Here is a 13,230-nt window from a genome sequence, read left to right on the forward strand (position 1 = left end):
TATATTCAATAGAGAAGACCATGATAACTAATGATGGATTTAGGATATAATGTTCCTTCAGGAACAGATTTACTTTATTGTTTCTATATATATTCAATAGAGAAGACCATGATAACTAATGATGAATTTAGGATATAATGTTCCTTCAGGAACAGATTTACTTTATTGTTTCTATATATATTCAATGGAGAAGACCATGATAACTAATGATGAATTTAGGATATAATGTTCCGTTGGGAACAGATTTAATTTAATTGTCTTGTACACCACTGATGTTTTGTCTACAGCATGGTAATTATACACATTTATGTTGTAGATATTCTGGACGAGGATAGCTCAGACGAGGATGGGTCTGGTAGCGGGTCGGGTAGTGACAGTGAAAGTGAGGATGATGAAGAGAAAGGTATGTATACAGGGTAGAAAGTTAGTGATACTTAAAAACCACATTGTGTCCGTGTGTATTTTGGTATTCTTGAATATATCTATGCTAACTTTCATAAAACGAAATAAAGAATAGGTTATTTTTTAGCAGACTTCTAGATTTCAGTTATTTTATTATAGCTAAAATCGTCCCATTTTTGTGTTGCCTGCAACGTGAAGTGACATATAGGTATTACTTTGTCGGCGTCGTTGGTTGCGTCGTCCGAAACAGGATTTTCGTGCGATAACTTGAGTTCCCTTGGGTTGATTGAAATCAAACTTTGTACACATATTGCATACCAATATAGCTTGGACAACTTCGCATTTCAGAAGTTGACGTGTATTTTTGGTGGAGTTATGCCCATTTTATTGCCAAATAAGGTCATTGTGTAGTAAAACAATTCCTTTCAAATGTTGTACGGTAATGCTAGAAGCAATAATGTTCAACATATATTGCGGGTTTTTCTGTTGAGTTTCAACTTTCAACGTTTTGGCATATCTGTTTACGTGATAACTCGAGCTTAAACACTTGTCTTATTAAAAGCGCTGAGCAGGCGACACATCCACTCCCGTGGAATTCTTGGCCTAATTCATTACTGAAGAAATTGTTTGAAATTTTCCCTTGTCACACATATTTCCTTCGTACATTAATTGGCTTTCTTCATATTCAAGATACAATGTTTTTATTCAAATTCTGTAGACCTGTAATTTCTGAAATATTTACAAGAAAAAAAATCTCATCTTAAAAGCGTACGATCAAGTTAATATGGATCACATTTGACACTTCATGTTTCATGAAATATATTTTGGAAGACATTTTCAACACAAATAAAAAGAACCATAGGATTTTTTTTTAAACATGCCAAACTTAAGACCTATCCACTGCCAGTCCTACATTTAACCTACTTTAGATACAGAAAAGCACAGAATTAAATGTATGAGGAGTATTTTGTTAGGGAAGTAAACCTGATCCACAGAAACTCCTTTATGTTGCTTTATTTCTATATATAAGGGAGAATACTCCATGTTGACCTCTTCTTGGTGATTGTAACTACAGAAGTGGGACCCTTAAGTAGCTAAGTTTTATATCACTGTACCACTGTTTACAGAAGCTGCGAACCAGGTGATCATTGACAAGACGGAGACAAATCTGGTGGCTCTACGTCGTACCATCTACCTCACAATTCAGTCTAGTCTCGACTTCGAGGAGTGTGCTCACAAACTTCTCAAGATGGAACTCAAGCCTGGCCAGGAGGTAATATAGTACTGCCAGACAATATAGTACTGCCATATATCTGATCAAGCTAACCAGACAATATAGTACTGCCATATATCTGATCAAGCTAACCAGACAATATAGTACTGCCATATATCTGATCAAGCTAACCAGACACTGTACATCCACTTCGCTAGTCTTTTTACTCTTGGCGAAAGGCAAAAATGTTAGAAGCATGATTAGCTTAATATCAAGATGAGTAACTTAATAGTTCAGATATCCCTTTACAAGCAGGAGGCACATGGTCAGACATTAAGGCTAGTGTATTACACAGTACCCTCACTGTTACTGCTGCTGAGTCATTTCGGTACATATATAACAACTTTTTGTACATACGCTTACAGCATAGCAGAATTGACATCGATTTGTAGATAACTCGGAACATATTTTACACCTTTGTGTACATAAACTTCACTGGTCATTTGTCTGGTGAGGGTGACTAGTGTACATACCATACTAGTCACTGGTTGTGCTACATGAATCTTTTCACAATCCTTACTTACCAACCTGAAGAAAATGTTTAGAAATGCTGCTATATATATATGTACATACTAACAAAGACATATTGACCTTTAATAGTTGTTTATAGGACATTTAACCCTAGAGAATCACACCACCTGATTTCATGTTGTAGGTGGAATTGTGTAACATGGTGCTGGACTGTTGCGGGCAGCAGAGAACCTATGAAAAGTTCTTTGGTCTCTTGGCACAGGTATGTGTAGCACAATGGACATCTGTGGAAGATCCTGTTATTATACCCCCTGTGCATTTAAAGGGTGTGGTGGGGGTAAATTTGCTATGTAAGTGTATCAGTGTGTGCATCCATCAAGTGCACTGACACCATTTGTCTACCTATAATTTTACATTATTTCAGAGTTTGCCAATACATTGAGGGAGATCCTTGAAGGAATTGTTATGGAAAAAAAGGAATTGGGGAATAAAAAAATTGGCTTCAGACATTGAATTAATTAGGTTACTTATGCAGCTTATCAAATCTCTTATATTTGGGATATGATTTTTGTTGACAAGTTATATAAGCTATTTTTGATTTGTAAAGAGCCTTCCCAATCTGTTGATCGAGATTTGTATTGTCAATATTGTCTTACAACTATTTTTTCATATTGACAGAGATTCTGTATGATTAACAAGAAGTTCATAGGCCCATTCCAGGATATGTTCAAGGAGCAGTACGAAACTACACACCGTCTGGAGACCAATAAACTCCGCAATGTGGCCAAGTTCTTCTCCCACCTTCTACACACTGATGCCATTTCCTGGGGGGTAAGTGTGTCCTCACAGTAGAGGCTCATTCCAGAGATCGGAATAGGACACTGCATACTCTGTATTAAAGGAGGGATCTCAATTACATGTTATTTAAAAATTGATCCGTTGCCCCATAGCAACAGTCATGCAGGATCTCTATCTTTCTTTTCTCTCTTACTTCTTAGCGGTGTCTTGCTCGCCACACTTCTTCATATGACCCTGGCTGTTTCGAAAGAATGTTAAATACTGATGAAGAATAAATTCATAAACTTGATTATTATTTGTGAAAATTAATCAACAATGACACAAAATTCTATTGGAGTGGGGGCATTCATGTTTTAGCTTTGTATTTTACTGTTTAGTGTTGCCCCATCTGTCACAAAGGAGGTTCAGGAGACAGAATTATGTAGTAAATGTCTTTACCCTCAAGATTTTAAACTCCAGGTGCTGTCCTGTGTGAGACTGAATGAAGAGGACACAACCTCGGCCAGCAGGATCTTCATCAAGACCTTGTTCCAGGAACTCTCCGAGTATATGGGCCTTCCTAAGCTGAACAATCGGCTTCGGGACCCGTAAGTTACGACACTTTTCCATGTTTGATATGCTTGACTGATCATGTGTAGTTGTTATTGACCTACATGGCTTTGGTATGATGTAAAACTTCAAAGACACATGTGCTCTTATATGTGCGTCAAGTAATTTTTTTATGAGGATATGAAGAGATTTGAATAAACATTCACAAATTATTTGAATTACTAATTGATACTGCAAGTGAATAAGTGGAAAAATGTATTTCTTGTCAATTTCTGTGATTTATTGTAATGAGTTGACTAGAACGTTGACAGTTGTTTATCTCTGTGTCTCGGACATTTAAGTAAGTTATAGAAATCAGATAAAGCAAATTGGAATTGGTCTTTTTTAAACACACACAAAAAAACAACAAGTTAAAATGTTTTTGTATTTAAATTTTCAGGACTCTGGTCCAGTTCTTTGAGGGCATGATGCCACGTGACAACCCAAGGAACACCAGATTTGCTATTAATTTTTTCACCACTATCGGACTTGGGGGACTGACGTAAGTAATCTTTAAACACAGAAATAAAATCACTATTGTTATATTTTTATTTTTTTGAAAGTGTATGTTAATGAATTGCATTAAATTAAAAACTTGATATGTATGTAAACTTGCTGAAGTGAGATATTGAAATTAAAGTTGATTTTTGTTGCAAAAACTTTGTTTCTGCATAGATGATTTTGGTTTTTGTGAACTATAATTATCTAAAGCATTGGCATTTCTGTCAGTGATACTAGAACAATGACCACATGGCCGTATACTAGAACGTCACGATGAGGCAGTAAATATTGAGCCAAGATGACAGAATTGTAAGACTTGAGTGGTCCGAGAATACATGCTTTTGGCATTATTTGCTAAAAACGTTTGATCGTTGTTAACAAATGAATCTTAAATTCGTTTCCATTTCATATGGAATTTATAAAACTTTCCAGATATCACACATTTTTCATTTTGGTTTGTTTGAAGCTTGTTAAAATTAATTAAGTTTTTGTTTTGCTTTATCAAAATATTAATGTGAAGTGTAAACGCGTGCATGATTGTTTATGTATTGGATTATACGGTATAGCATATTTTGGAGGAAGTATTTTCTATCGTCATTTACGTACCTGTTACAGGGATGACCTTCGAGAACATCTTAAAAACAAGTCTAAACAGTTAATGCAGCAGAAGGCAGCTGAGGCTGACGAGGAATCATCATCCTCCTCTTCATCATCATCATCCTCATCATCTTCATCCTCTTCTTCCGATTCAAGTTCATCTTCTTCATCAGGTTAGTAGGAATTCATATGGCACTTTATAAATTACTATGATATTTTTTTGGAGATATTGGACATTAGTAAATATTTGTTATGATAGTTTCATAGTTTTTGTCTTACAACATTTTCTGATTGATCTGTTTCGCATCAAAGTTGAGACAAAGTCTGTATATTATTAGCGATAGCTGTGATGAAATTCTCCGGAATTATCTATATTAGATTCCTTTCAGGCTGAGAAAATCCTTTAAAGTAGTAAAGGTGCTTGCGTTTTCTTGACTGGTCCTGAACAAATTTTTACCAAGCATTGTGAAAAAATGTCTAAGGTTATTATCAACAAAACACTGTATACTGGGGAAACTCTCACACAGTCAAATATTACCCCTTCAATAGTAAAATTTAATGCCCTTCTCTTTCATGATGAATTCTCCCTTATTGCAGAGGGCAAAAAAGGTGAAAAATATAAACTGCACCAAACAGTATACAGTATTATTGTGTATGTTGTTTTTACATTTGCTTTATATCCAGACATTGTTTTCTGTAAAGATAATATTTTACTGGGATTTCTTTTGCAAGTATGTGTAATTTGGGACATCACGTGTGCGCTATAGTTAATTGACTTGCTTGGTCTATGGGATTTCATGGTAGGTTTAGACTGGGGTTTCTTTTACTCTTTTATGTGTACGTGTACGTGTTATCTATGAAGCTCACTTTGTAAAACTTTGTGTACAACCCCTAATTGTTTTCAAATTTCTATTGTAGAGAGCTCATCAGATGACGACAAACCTACAAAAAGGAAAAAGTCAACCAAGGATAGTAAGGGTAGGCAACAGAAAGAAAAGCAAGCCAGGAAAGAAAAAAGTCTTATCAATGCTAAACAACGAAAACAGAGAAACGATTCGTCGTCAGAGGAGGAAGAAGAAAAAATCAGGAAGGAAAATAGAAAGGAAAAAAAGGCAAAAGATACTCCAAGGAGTGTAAAGGATAAAAAAGAAGTAAACAGAAATATCAATAGGGGAAAGAGAGATGATTCAGAGGAGGTGATTATAGAACGACAGAACAACCGAGGGAGAGACTACCGTGAACATGCTGATGAAGGAAATAAGACAGGGAGGAGGGATAAAAAAGGCAGGAAGGATGATAGTGGCTCTGAGGATGATAGGAGAGTGAGGAGGGGAGGGAGCAATCAGAGAAATGATCGACAGGCAGGAAACGATCGCGGGAACGAAGGACGAAACGATCACGGGAAAGAGGGACGAAACGATCGCGGAAAAGGTAGAGAAGATAGTGATTCCGAGGAAGAGGAAGTGATGGATAGAAGTAGAAGTAACAGAAAAGATCGGTCTAGAACCAGCGATCCTGGACAAATAAGCGATCGACAACAGAGCAATGATAGACAGAGTAGAAAGGATCGACATAATAGGAATGATCGCCAGCAAAGTAATGATCGGGAAAGTAGAAACGATCGACTGCAAAGCAATGATCGGCGAAAAAGAAATGATCAGCAAGAAAATAATGAAAGACATAATAGAAATGATAGACAGGAAAAATATGAACGCCAGAATAGAAATGATCGACAAGAAAGTTTCGAAAGACAAAGTAAAAATAATCGGCAACAAAGTTATGATAGACAAAGTAGAAATGATCGGCAAGAAATTTACGAAAGACAAGGTAAAAATAATCGGCAACAAAGTAATGAGAGACAAAGTAGAAATGATCGGCAACAAAGTAATGAAAGACAAAGTAGAAATGATCGGCAACAAAGTTATGATAGACAAAGTAGAAATGATCGGCAACAAAGTAATGAAAGACAAAGTAGAAATGACAGGCAACGAAGACAGAGAGCGGACAGTGATTCTGATGAGGAAGAAATGAATACAAGTAAAATCGGGAGAAATGATGAAAGGCAGCAAAGAAATAAAAAACGAAGTAGACAGAATGAAAGTAATGATGAGGAAGTAACAGATAGAAAGAAAAGTAGAGGAAAAGAAAGTCAGAGGGATACAGAAAATGATAAAAGGCAGCAAAGGAATGAAAAACGTAGGCGAGAACAAAGTAGTAATTCAGAGGAGGAAGTGATTGAGCGAAGGAAAAGCAGTGGAAAAGCGAATCAAAGATATTCTGAAAAAGATGTCAGATCACAAAGGAATGATGGTAAGCAACAGCGGAGACAGCAAGCAGGCAGTGATTCTGAGGAGGAAATGGAAGACAGAAGGAAAAGTAAGGGTAATCTGAGAAAGAATGAAAACGATTCCAGGCAAAGAAATGAAAGGCAACCTGCTAGAAGGGGTGTTGGAAGTGAGTCTGAAGAAGAAATTGTAGATCGTAGAAATAGTAGGGGACAAGATAACTCGAGAATTAATAATGATAGAAGGCCACAGATGGATAAAAGACAAAGGAAGGAAGAAACTAGTGATTCAGAGGAAGAGGTTGCAGACAGAAGGAAATCTCAAGGAAAGGTTAAAAGTGTTGTAAATGACAAAAGGGAACCGCAGAAACATCGAGCAGCTGTAAGGAAGGAAGCCAGCAGTAGTAGTAGTAGCAGCAGCAGTGGCAGTGGTTCCAGTAGTAGTAGTGGTAGTAGTAGTAGTAGCTCCGACTCTGACTCCGACTCGGCTGAGGAAGTCGTGGTGGAACCCAAAAATAAGGATAAAATTAAGAGTAAACCAAAATCTACAAACGATACATATTTCGATCCGTGGGAAAGGCAAAAGAAAGGTAAAGACGAAAAACAGGAAAGCTCTGCAAAGGGAGCTAAATCTACCAAACATAACAGAAGTACAGAAAAAGTCGGCAAAAAGGCAAGGATGGATAGTTCTTCTGAGGAAAGTAGTGAGGAGGAAAGAGTAGTGGAACGGTACAGCAAGTCAGATAAGTCTAGAGAACAATCACGCAGAATTGATAGGATCGCTCAAGAAAGTGAAAGTGAGGAAGACGATCATCAAGACAAATATACTGAGAATGTGCAGAAAAAAGAGAGGCAATCCCATAACGGTGGAGAGGTGCAGAGGTCCAGAACAAGGGAACAGACTCGAGAGAAGCCAGAGAAAAAACAGCAACAGCAGGTGGAAAGTTCTGAAGAAGAAGTACAACACTTTGATAGGGGAGATAGGGCTCAAAAGAGGGACAAGAAGTCATTTGTAAGGGACGAGGAAGAAAGTTCATACACATCTCGCGAAAAATACAGGAAAAAAGAGGCATATTCAGATAGTGAGGAGGAGGAGGTGAACTACGGCAGGAAAGGGAAATCTAGTACTAAGTCCCGAGATACTTCACGGGACGAATCTATGGACAAATCTTATGAAAAATCAAGGAAAAAGGACCAACGTGAATCGCGGGAAGAGTACGAGGAAAGTCCTCGGAGATTGAATAGCAAATTAACAAAAAGTTCTCCTGTGGTAAAAAATAAGTCTGAAATTCAGGAACGATTGAGCAAGATTGCAAGTGGTGAGGATATGCAGGATTATAATCGTAGTGAAAGAGCAATAGACAAATACAATACACGCTCGCCCGACAGATCCAATAACAGGGACAGATACAAGAGTAGGTCTCGCTCTCCTGTACGTAGGGAGAGGGAGGTCGACAGCCACCGGGGATACGGGGGCAGAAGGAGGTGATATTAATAGCTTTTAGGTCCACGGTTGTCAAATATCTTACGGCAGTGTTTATATGAACCTCACGAAATGTTTCAAAAATATTTCGAAAACTGGAGACGGAAGGCTTTTTCATTTTAACGCTGATAGAAAATCTTTATACATACAGTCGTGTCGACAATAAATACTGCAACAAATGTTGATCAAGTGTTCTGGCAGAGAAGACCACAAGCTTCTCAGTGCTTTCAGGATAAATATTGTCTGTATTAGTTTGTGCCATTGTCAAACAAGTGAAAACTGAAACAACTGCTATAGATCTTATAGGTGTTTTTATGAAGAAGATACCATATTCCGGGAATTGTTTTGTCTGTCAAACGAGTGAAACCTGAAACAATTGCTATAGATCCTATAGGTAATTTTATTAGGTTTAAAATATTGTATACCTGGACATTTTCACTGCAGTTCATCTTTTCCCTTTTTTGCCATCCATAATGAAGGCAAATTAATCATGACAGTGATTTTTGAAAACAACATGATTTTTGTATTATATGTGAAGACTAGACTACTGAGTCTCCCACAACAAATATATAGTGGGTATATATAATTCTCCATATGGTTATACAGTGTACCTGTACTTTAAACTGAAGCTGTGCATAGCCATGCACCGGTGTGATAGCCCCAGTGTGTTATCTTATGGATGTTGTTGCGAGTGCTGTTTGAAATTGGGGATCACATTGGTGGCAGCATCGGTCATGATGGTTGACTGAGGGACAATGTTTACAAGCATTTCGTTTTGAATCTGGCATGTGCTGTCCTGTGTGAGGCGATGATCATAGTGCTAAATGTGGATGATGGGGATGATGGAAGTAGCGCCATTGGGGCCCAGAGGTGAACATTTGATAATGTGCTAAAATACGAGTGCTCAAAAATAAGTATATTTACAGTAACTGTTTTAATACCCTGAGGGTTTGAAATTAATTTCTTGTTCCAATAAAGCTATTAAGTGCAGTCAAACTAGAGCCATATTAATGGGTGTCCCAAATAGTTTGGCCCGAGTTGTTCCTTTATGAAACAGGGACGCACCTCGTGGTCTGATGTCTGTTACAAAAACTGTCAAGGCCTCCTTTAACATTTGCAGATCTGCTTGACTTGATTCCTGAAAATGTTACTTTAAAAAGTAAATCGACCTGTCTTTGTGGATAGGCAAAAGGCAGTACGTTATCAGAAATCTTAAGTTATTTTAAAGAACATAAAATGGGGAGTCTCGGTAAATTGAATCCAGTTTACAGGTTTTGGCCCAAAAGGTTGGCCATCATCAGAATCCTTTTTTTATTCATTTCAAAGAAATCAATTCCCTTAATTTTCAGTGCAGTTATGTCCTATGCGACCAAATCTTCATTGTAGAAACTCATACAATATACTTCCTAGGAGATTTAATGACCATTATATGCATGAACATGGAGAAATAAATTCATTTAAGATCATCTGTTATAGAATATAAACATTACAAAAAATATAAGTTGATCATTTGTGATTAAAGTGCCTTTCAGTTCTCTTGCAACTTTCATTTTGAAATTGCCCTCGTCATTCTACAGATATTAATCAGATAGTACAAGACTTTCCAAAACTAGAGTGTCGTTTTCATTGACCTAGTGGACAATTGTTTTGTAAACAACTTTATCACATAGTGAAAAAGTAGTTTGTACAAAACTTGACAAAAGAATAGTGTGTATTGTGAAGCATGGTTACCTCCCCTGTCTCAAGAAGTAAAAACATGTTTTCCAAATGAAAGTTATTAAACATGGCCCAACTAAACATGTGTCGGTCAACCAACCGTGATTCCCAATCAATACATTGAGACATAACTATGTTTTTGCTTGTTTGTTTGATAAAAAATATTTTATTTGTGTATTTAGAAGAAATTTAGGTTCGTATAGTATTTGTGGTACATTATTTTGACTGCATATTCTGATGTTAGAGAGAAATTTGTTTTATTTCATAACTTCTGAACATGTCAGAATACATGTTTAGCTATCGTACCCCAGATTGTTGTTTCCTTGCTGGAAAATAGCATTTCTTCTTCTACTTCCAATTTGACATATGATGAACAATTCCATAATTTGAAATGAAAAATTGAATTAAAATTTCAGAACTTGGATAATTGGTATACTGAAAGTATGGAAGAAAGTGGACAGATTCCTGTTCCTGGGTGCAAATACAGCTACCATAAAGGTTGAGCCCTTATTGTCACGATAATTTTTAATGCAAAATCGTGAGAGAGAAAAAATGTCCACTTTTATAGTACAGCATTTTGTATGGAATTAAACCTTATGTCCAGGTCTACGTTGTTGATAGATAGACCCTGTTAATTTATCATATTGATATTGTAGAGGTAATATAGAGCCACTTTTATTCATTGTTTTCCAAAAGGTTCTACTAGTTCAAACAGTTATTCATTTATGAAATACAGGTAAATTTATGAAATACAGGTAAACAGGTAAATTTATGAAATACAGGTAAACCTGTTTGTTAGATGAGAGCTGTGGCGAAAAGCTTGAGGCCTGATAAAGAAGAATTGATCCTTAAAAATCGTATACAGTTAAACCTTGATAAAACGCCTGTCTCATTTTTGTCCCACTTTGCTTGCTGCTAACATATTTCCAGGTTCCAATTATCCTTAACAGTTCCTGTATATATGTCTCTCTATATATCCCAAACCATTTCATAATGTTGAATTTTGCTGGACAAATGATGGACATACAAACAAGGTTTTACTGTATTTAAAGATAAACTGATTGTTTCATGTAACAAAATCAGGTAATATTAGTGCTAATTTAGACTTTCTGCAGCGTAGCTGTTGTAAACGTACGGTTTCAGTGAAAGTCTAGACATACCAGGTTCCAATGTTGTTTTATATAATGTATTTTTTTCCATCTTTTTTCTCCTTTTGTTCAAAGAATTGAATGCATGAGAGGTTTGAATGATATACACAATGTATATTATATAACGTGATGCAAGGTTTATATATCAAGTCATGTTAGTGCTAAGACCTCAACTTTCTGTAGCACTGGCGTTACATTTGGTCAAGTTTGGGGTCGAGAGCAAAAGACTATACATAAGAGGTTTGTATGTTATTTTATATTGTCTTTACTACTTCTGTTACCTTTTGTTTGGGTTTATCCCTTTCGACCCTATGTAGCTTTAGTAGACTCGACCATGCATTGATCTGGATGAGTCCATTATAGTCTATAGCGGTGAAAGGGTTAAGAGTCGAGTGCCGAGTGAAGAAGTTGTTTGAATGATACACATTATATTAATGTTATGCAAGGTTTCGGTGCCTAATGACCAAGGTTCCTTCAGATCTCCAGTACTGATGTTCTGATTTGTGAAATATTTAGGTTAGCATGTTTGTCAGGTAATGGTATGGGTGTCCGATAATAGAATGGGTGTTTATGGTATATTTTTGTGTGAATAAGGAAATGATAATGTAAATGAATTATTTTGCTGCAAGGTCTAAAAACTGTAAACTTGATTATGCTATTGTATGAATGTTACTGAAAATGGTATAAAAAAGTGATTTTTTTTGCTACGAAGGTGAGCGAAAAAATAAATAAATAAGATAACAAAAAAATGGTGATGCATAGAAAATTGTCTTTTTGTTGTTTTTCACCCTTGTCTACAAAACATAAATATGGACAAAGGGAAGCAGTTTTTATGAAAAAAGATTTTTTCGAGAGTGCGAGTTGATCAAGGGCAGAATATGTTCTCCTTTTGCCACAATATATAAGGAATAGTACAGACGAAATTAAGACACTTCTTTTTAAATTATTTCTGTCCCACTGCACTGTAGTTTTTAGCTTGCCTGTGAGCTTGCGGAACTGTCGGTTGTTTTCCGTCCGTCAACTTCTATGAACTACTTCTGGAGGACCTAGGGTTATGATATATGGCCAGTAGGTACCTTGGACAGAGTGCTATAAAGGTTCCTCAAATAAAAGGCCTTGACCTACTTTCGAGGTCACGGGGATTTATAAGAGTGTTGGCACGTGACAGGCATGTATTGTTGTGCCCTTCGGTACGGTAATCGTTTCTATTTTCACACAAACAGCTAACAGTCCTACCTTATACGGTCATACAGGTGAAGGTAACGGGTGAATTTCCTATCAAACCCAGGAATTTTAATTGTACGACGACAATAATATTTTATGGGGAATTTTGGTTCCTTCAGCTTTGAACAAAAAAAATCACATAACAGAAGTTATGAAATGCAGAGGGAATTTTCAATTTTCATTTCCCTGGCATAAGGTAGACATTTCATTTTGCTTAAGATGAAGGGTACCAAGAAATTAATATCCTTTTGTCTCTCTTGTGAAAAATTTAGAAATATTCCATAAAAATCATGCTGCCATACATTTCGCAGAATTGTAGCTGATCAAAATTGGAATGTTTGAAAGTAGAAAAATCAAGAGAACTGCGAGGGACAAACTCGGGACCTCTACATTGCATAGTCTACACCTTACTATGTTGCCATACTAGAATTATAAAAAGCTCAGCATTAAAATGAAGTCCAATTTACAAGTGTTAAGATAAGAGCACATGATAAATGAGACAGTAGGAGTTCCCCTAAGCAGGAATTGGTCCTTTTGGTTGCTTCATCTTCTTCATAGAAGGGAGATTACTCCCAGTATATATATATAAAAAAATTAGTGGAACTCTTCTTTATGATTATAACTGAAGCAGTGGTACCCATGACCTTAAAAATACTCACGCTTTAAGATTGTCTGCTAAAAGGCCGTAAAAGCGGACGTATAAGCATCAAAATCAATAATACATGGATATGTTTTCTGTACCTGC

The 13,230-nt window shown here is 36.4% G+C and overlaps 1 protein-coding gene across 1 annotated transcript in view; it reads left to right on the forward strand.

Annotated features, from left to right (window-relative positions):
• LOC110452078 (pre-mRNA-splicing factor CWC22 homolog) overlaps window positions 1-12,046 on the forward strand; it is a 26,910-nt gene extending 14,864 nt beyond the window's left edge. The window contains exons 13-20 of the mRNA XM_021500360.1: window positions 317-403; window positions 1,530-1,675; window positions 2,331-2,408; window positions 2,825-2,977; window positions 3,404-3,531; window positions 3,933-4,034; window positions 4,649-4,803; window positions 5,549-12,046. Coding sequence (XP_021356035.1) covers window positions 317-403; window positions 1,530-1,675; window positions 2,331-2,408; window positions 2,825-2,977; window positions 3,404-3,531; window positions 3,933-4,034; window positions 4,649-4,803; window positions 5,549-8,403 — 3,704 coding nt within the window. The 3' untranslated portion in view covers window positions 8,404-12,046. The remainder of the gene's footprint in view (window positions 1-316; window positions 404-1,529; window positions 1,676-2,330; window positions 2,409-2,824; window positions 2,978-3,403; window positions 3,532-3,932; window positions 4,035-4,648; window positions 4,804-5,548) is intronic.
• The last annotated feature ends 1,184 nt before the right edge of the window (window positions 12,047-13,230 follow it).

The sequence above is a fragment of the Mizuhopecten yessoensis genome, unplaced genomic scaffold (genome assembly GCF_002113885.1).
Source record: "Mizuhopecten yessoensis strain PY_sf001 unplaced genomic scaffold, ASM211388v2 scaffold6383, whole genome shotgun sequence".
Lineage (NCBI taxonomy): Eukaryota > Metazoa > Mollusca > Bivalvia > Pectinida > Pectinidae > Mizuhopecten > Mizuhopecten yessoensis.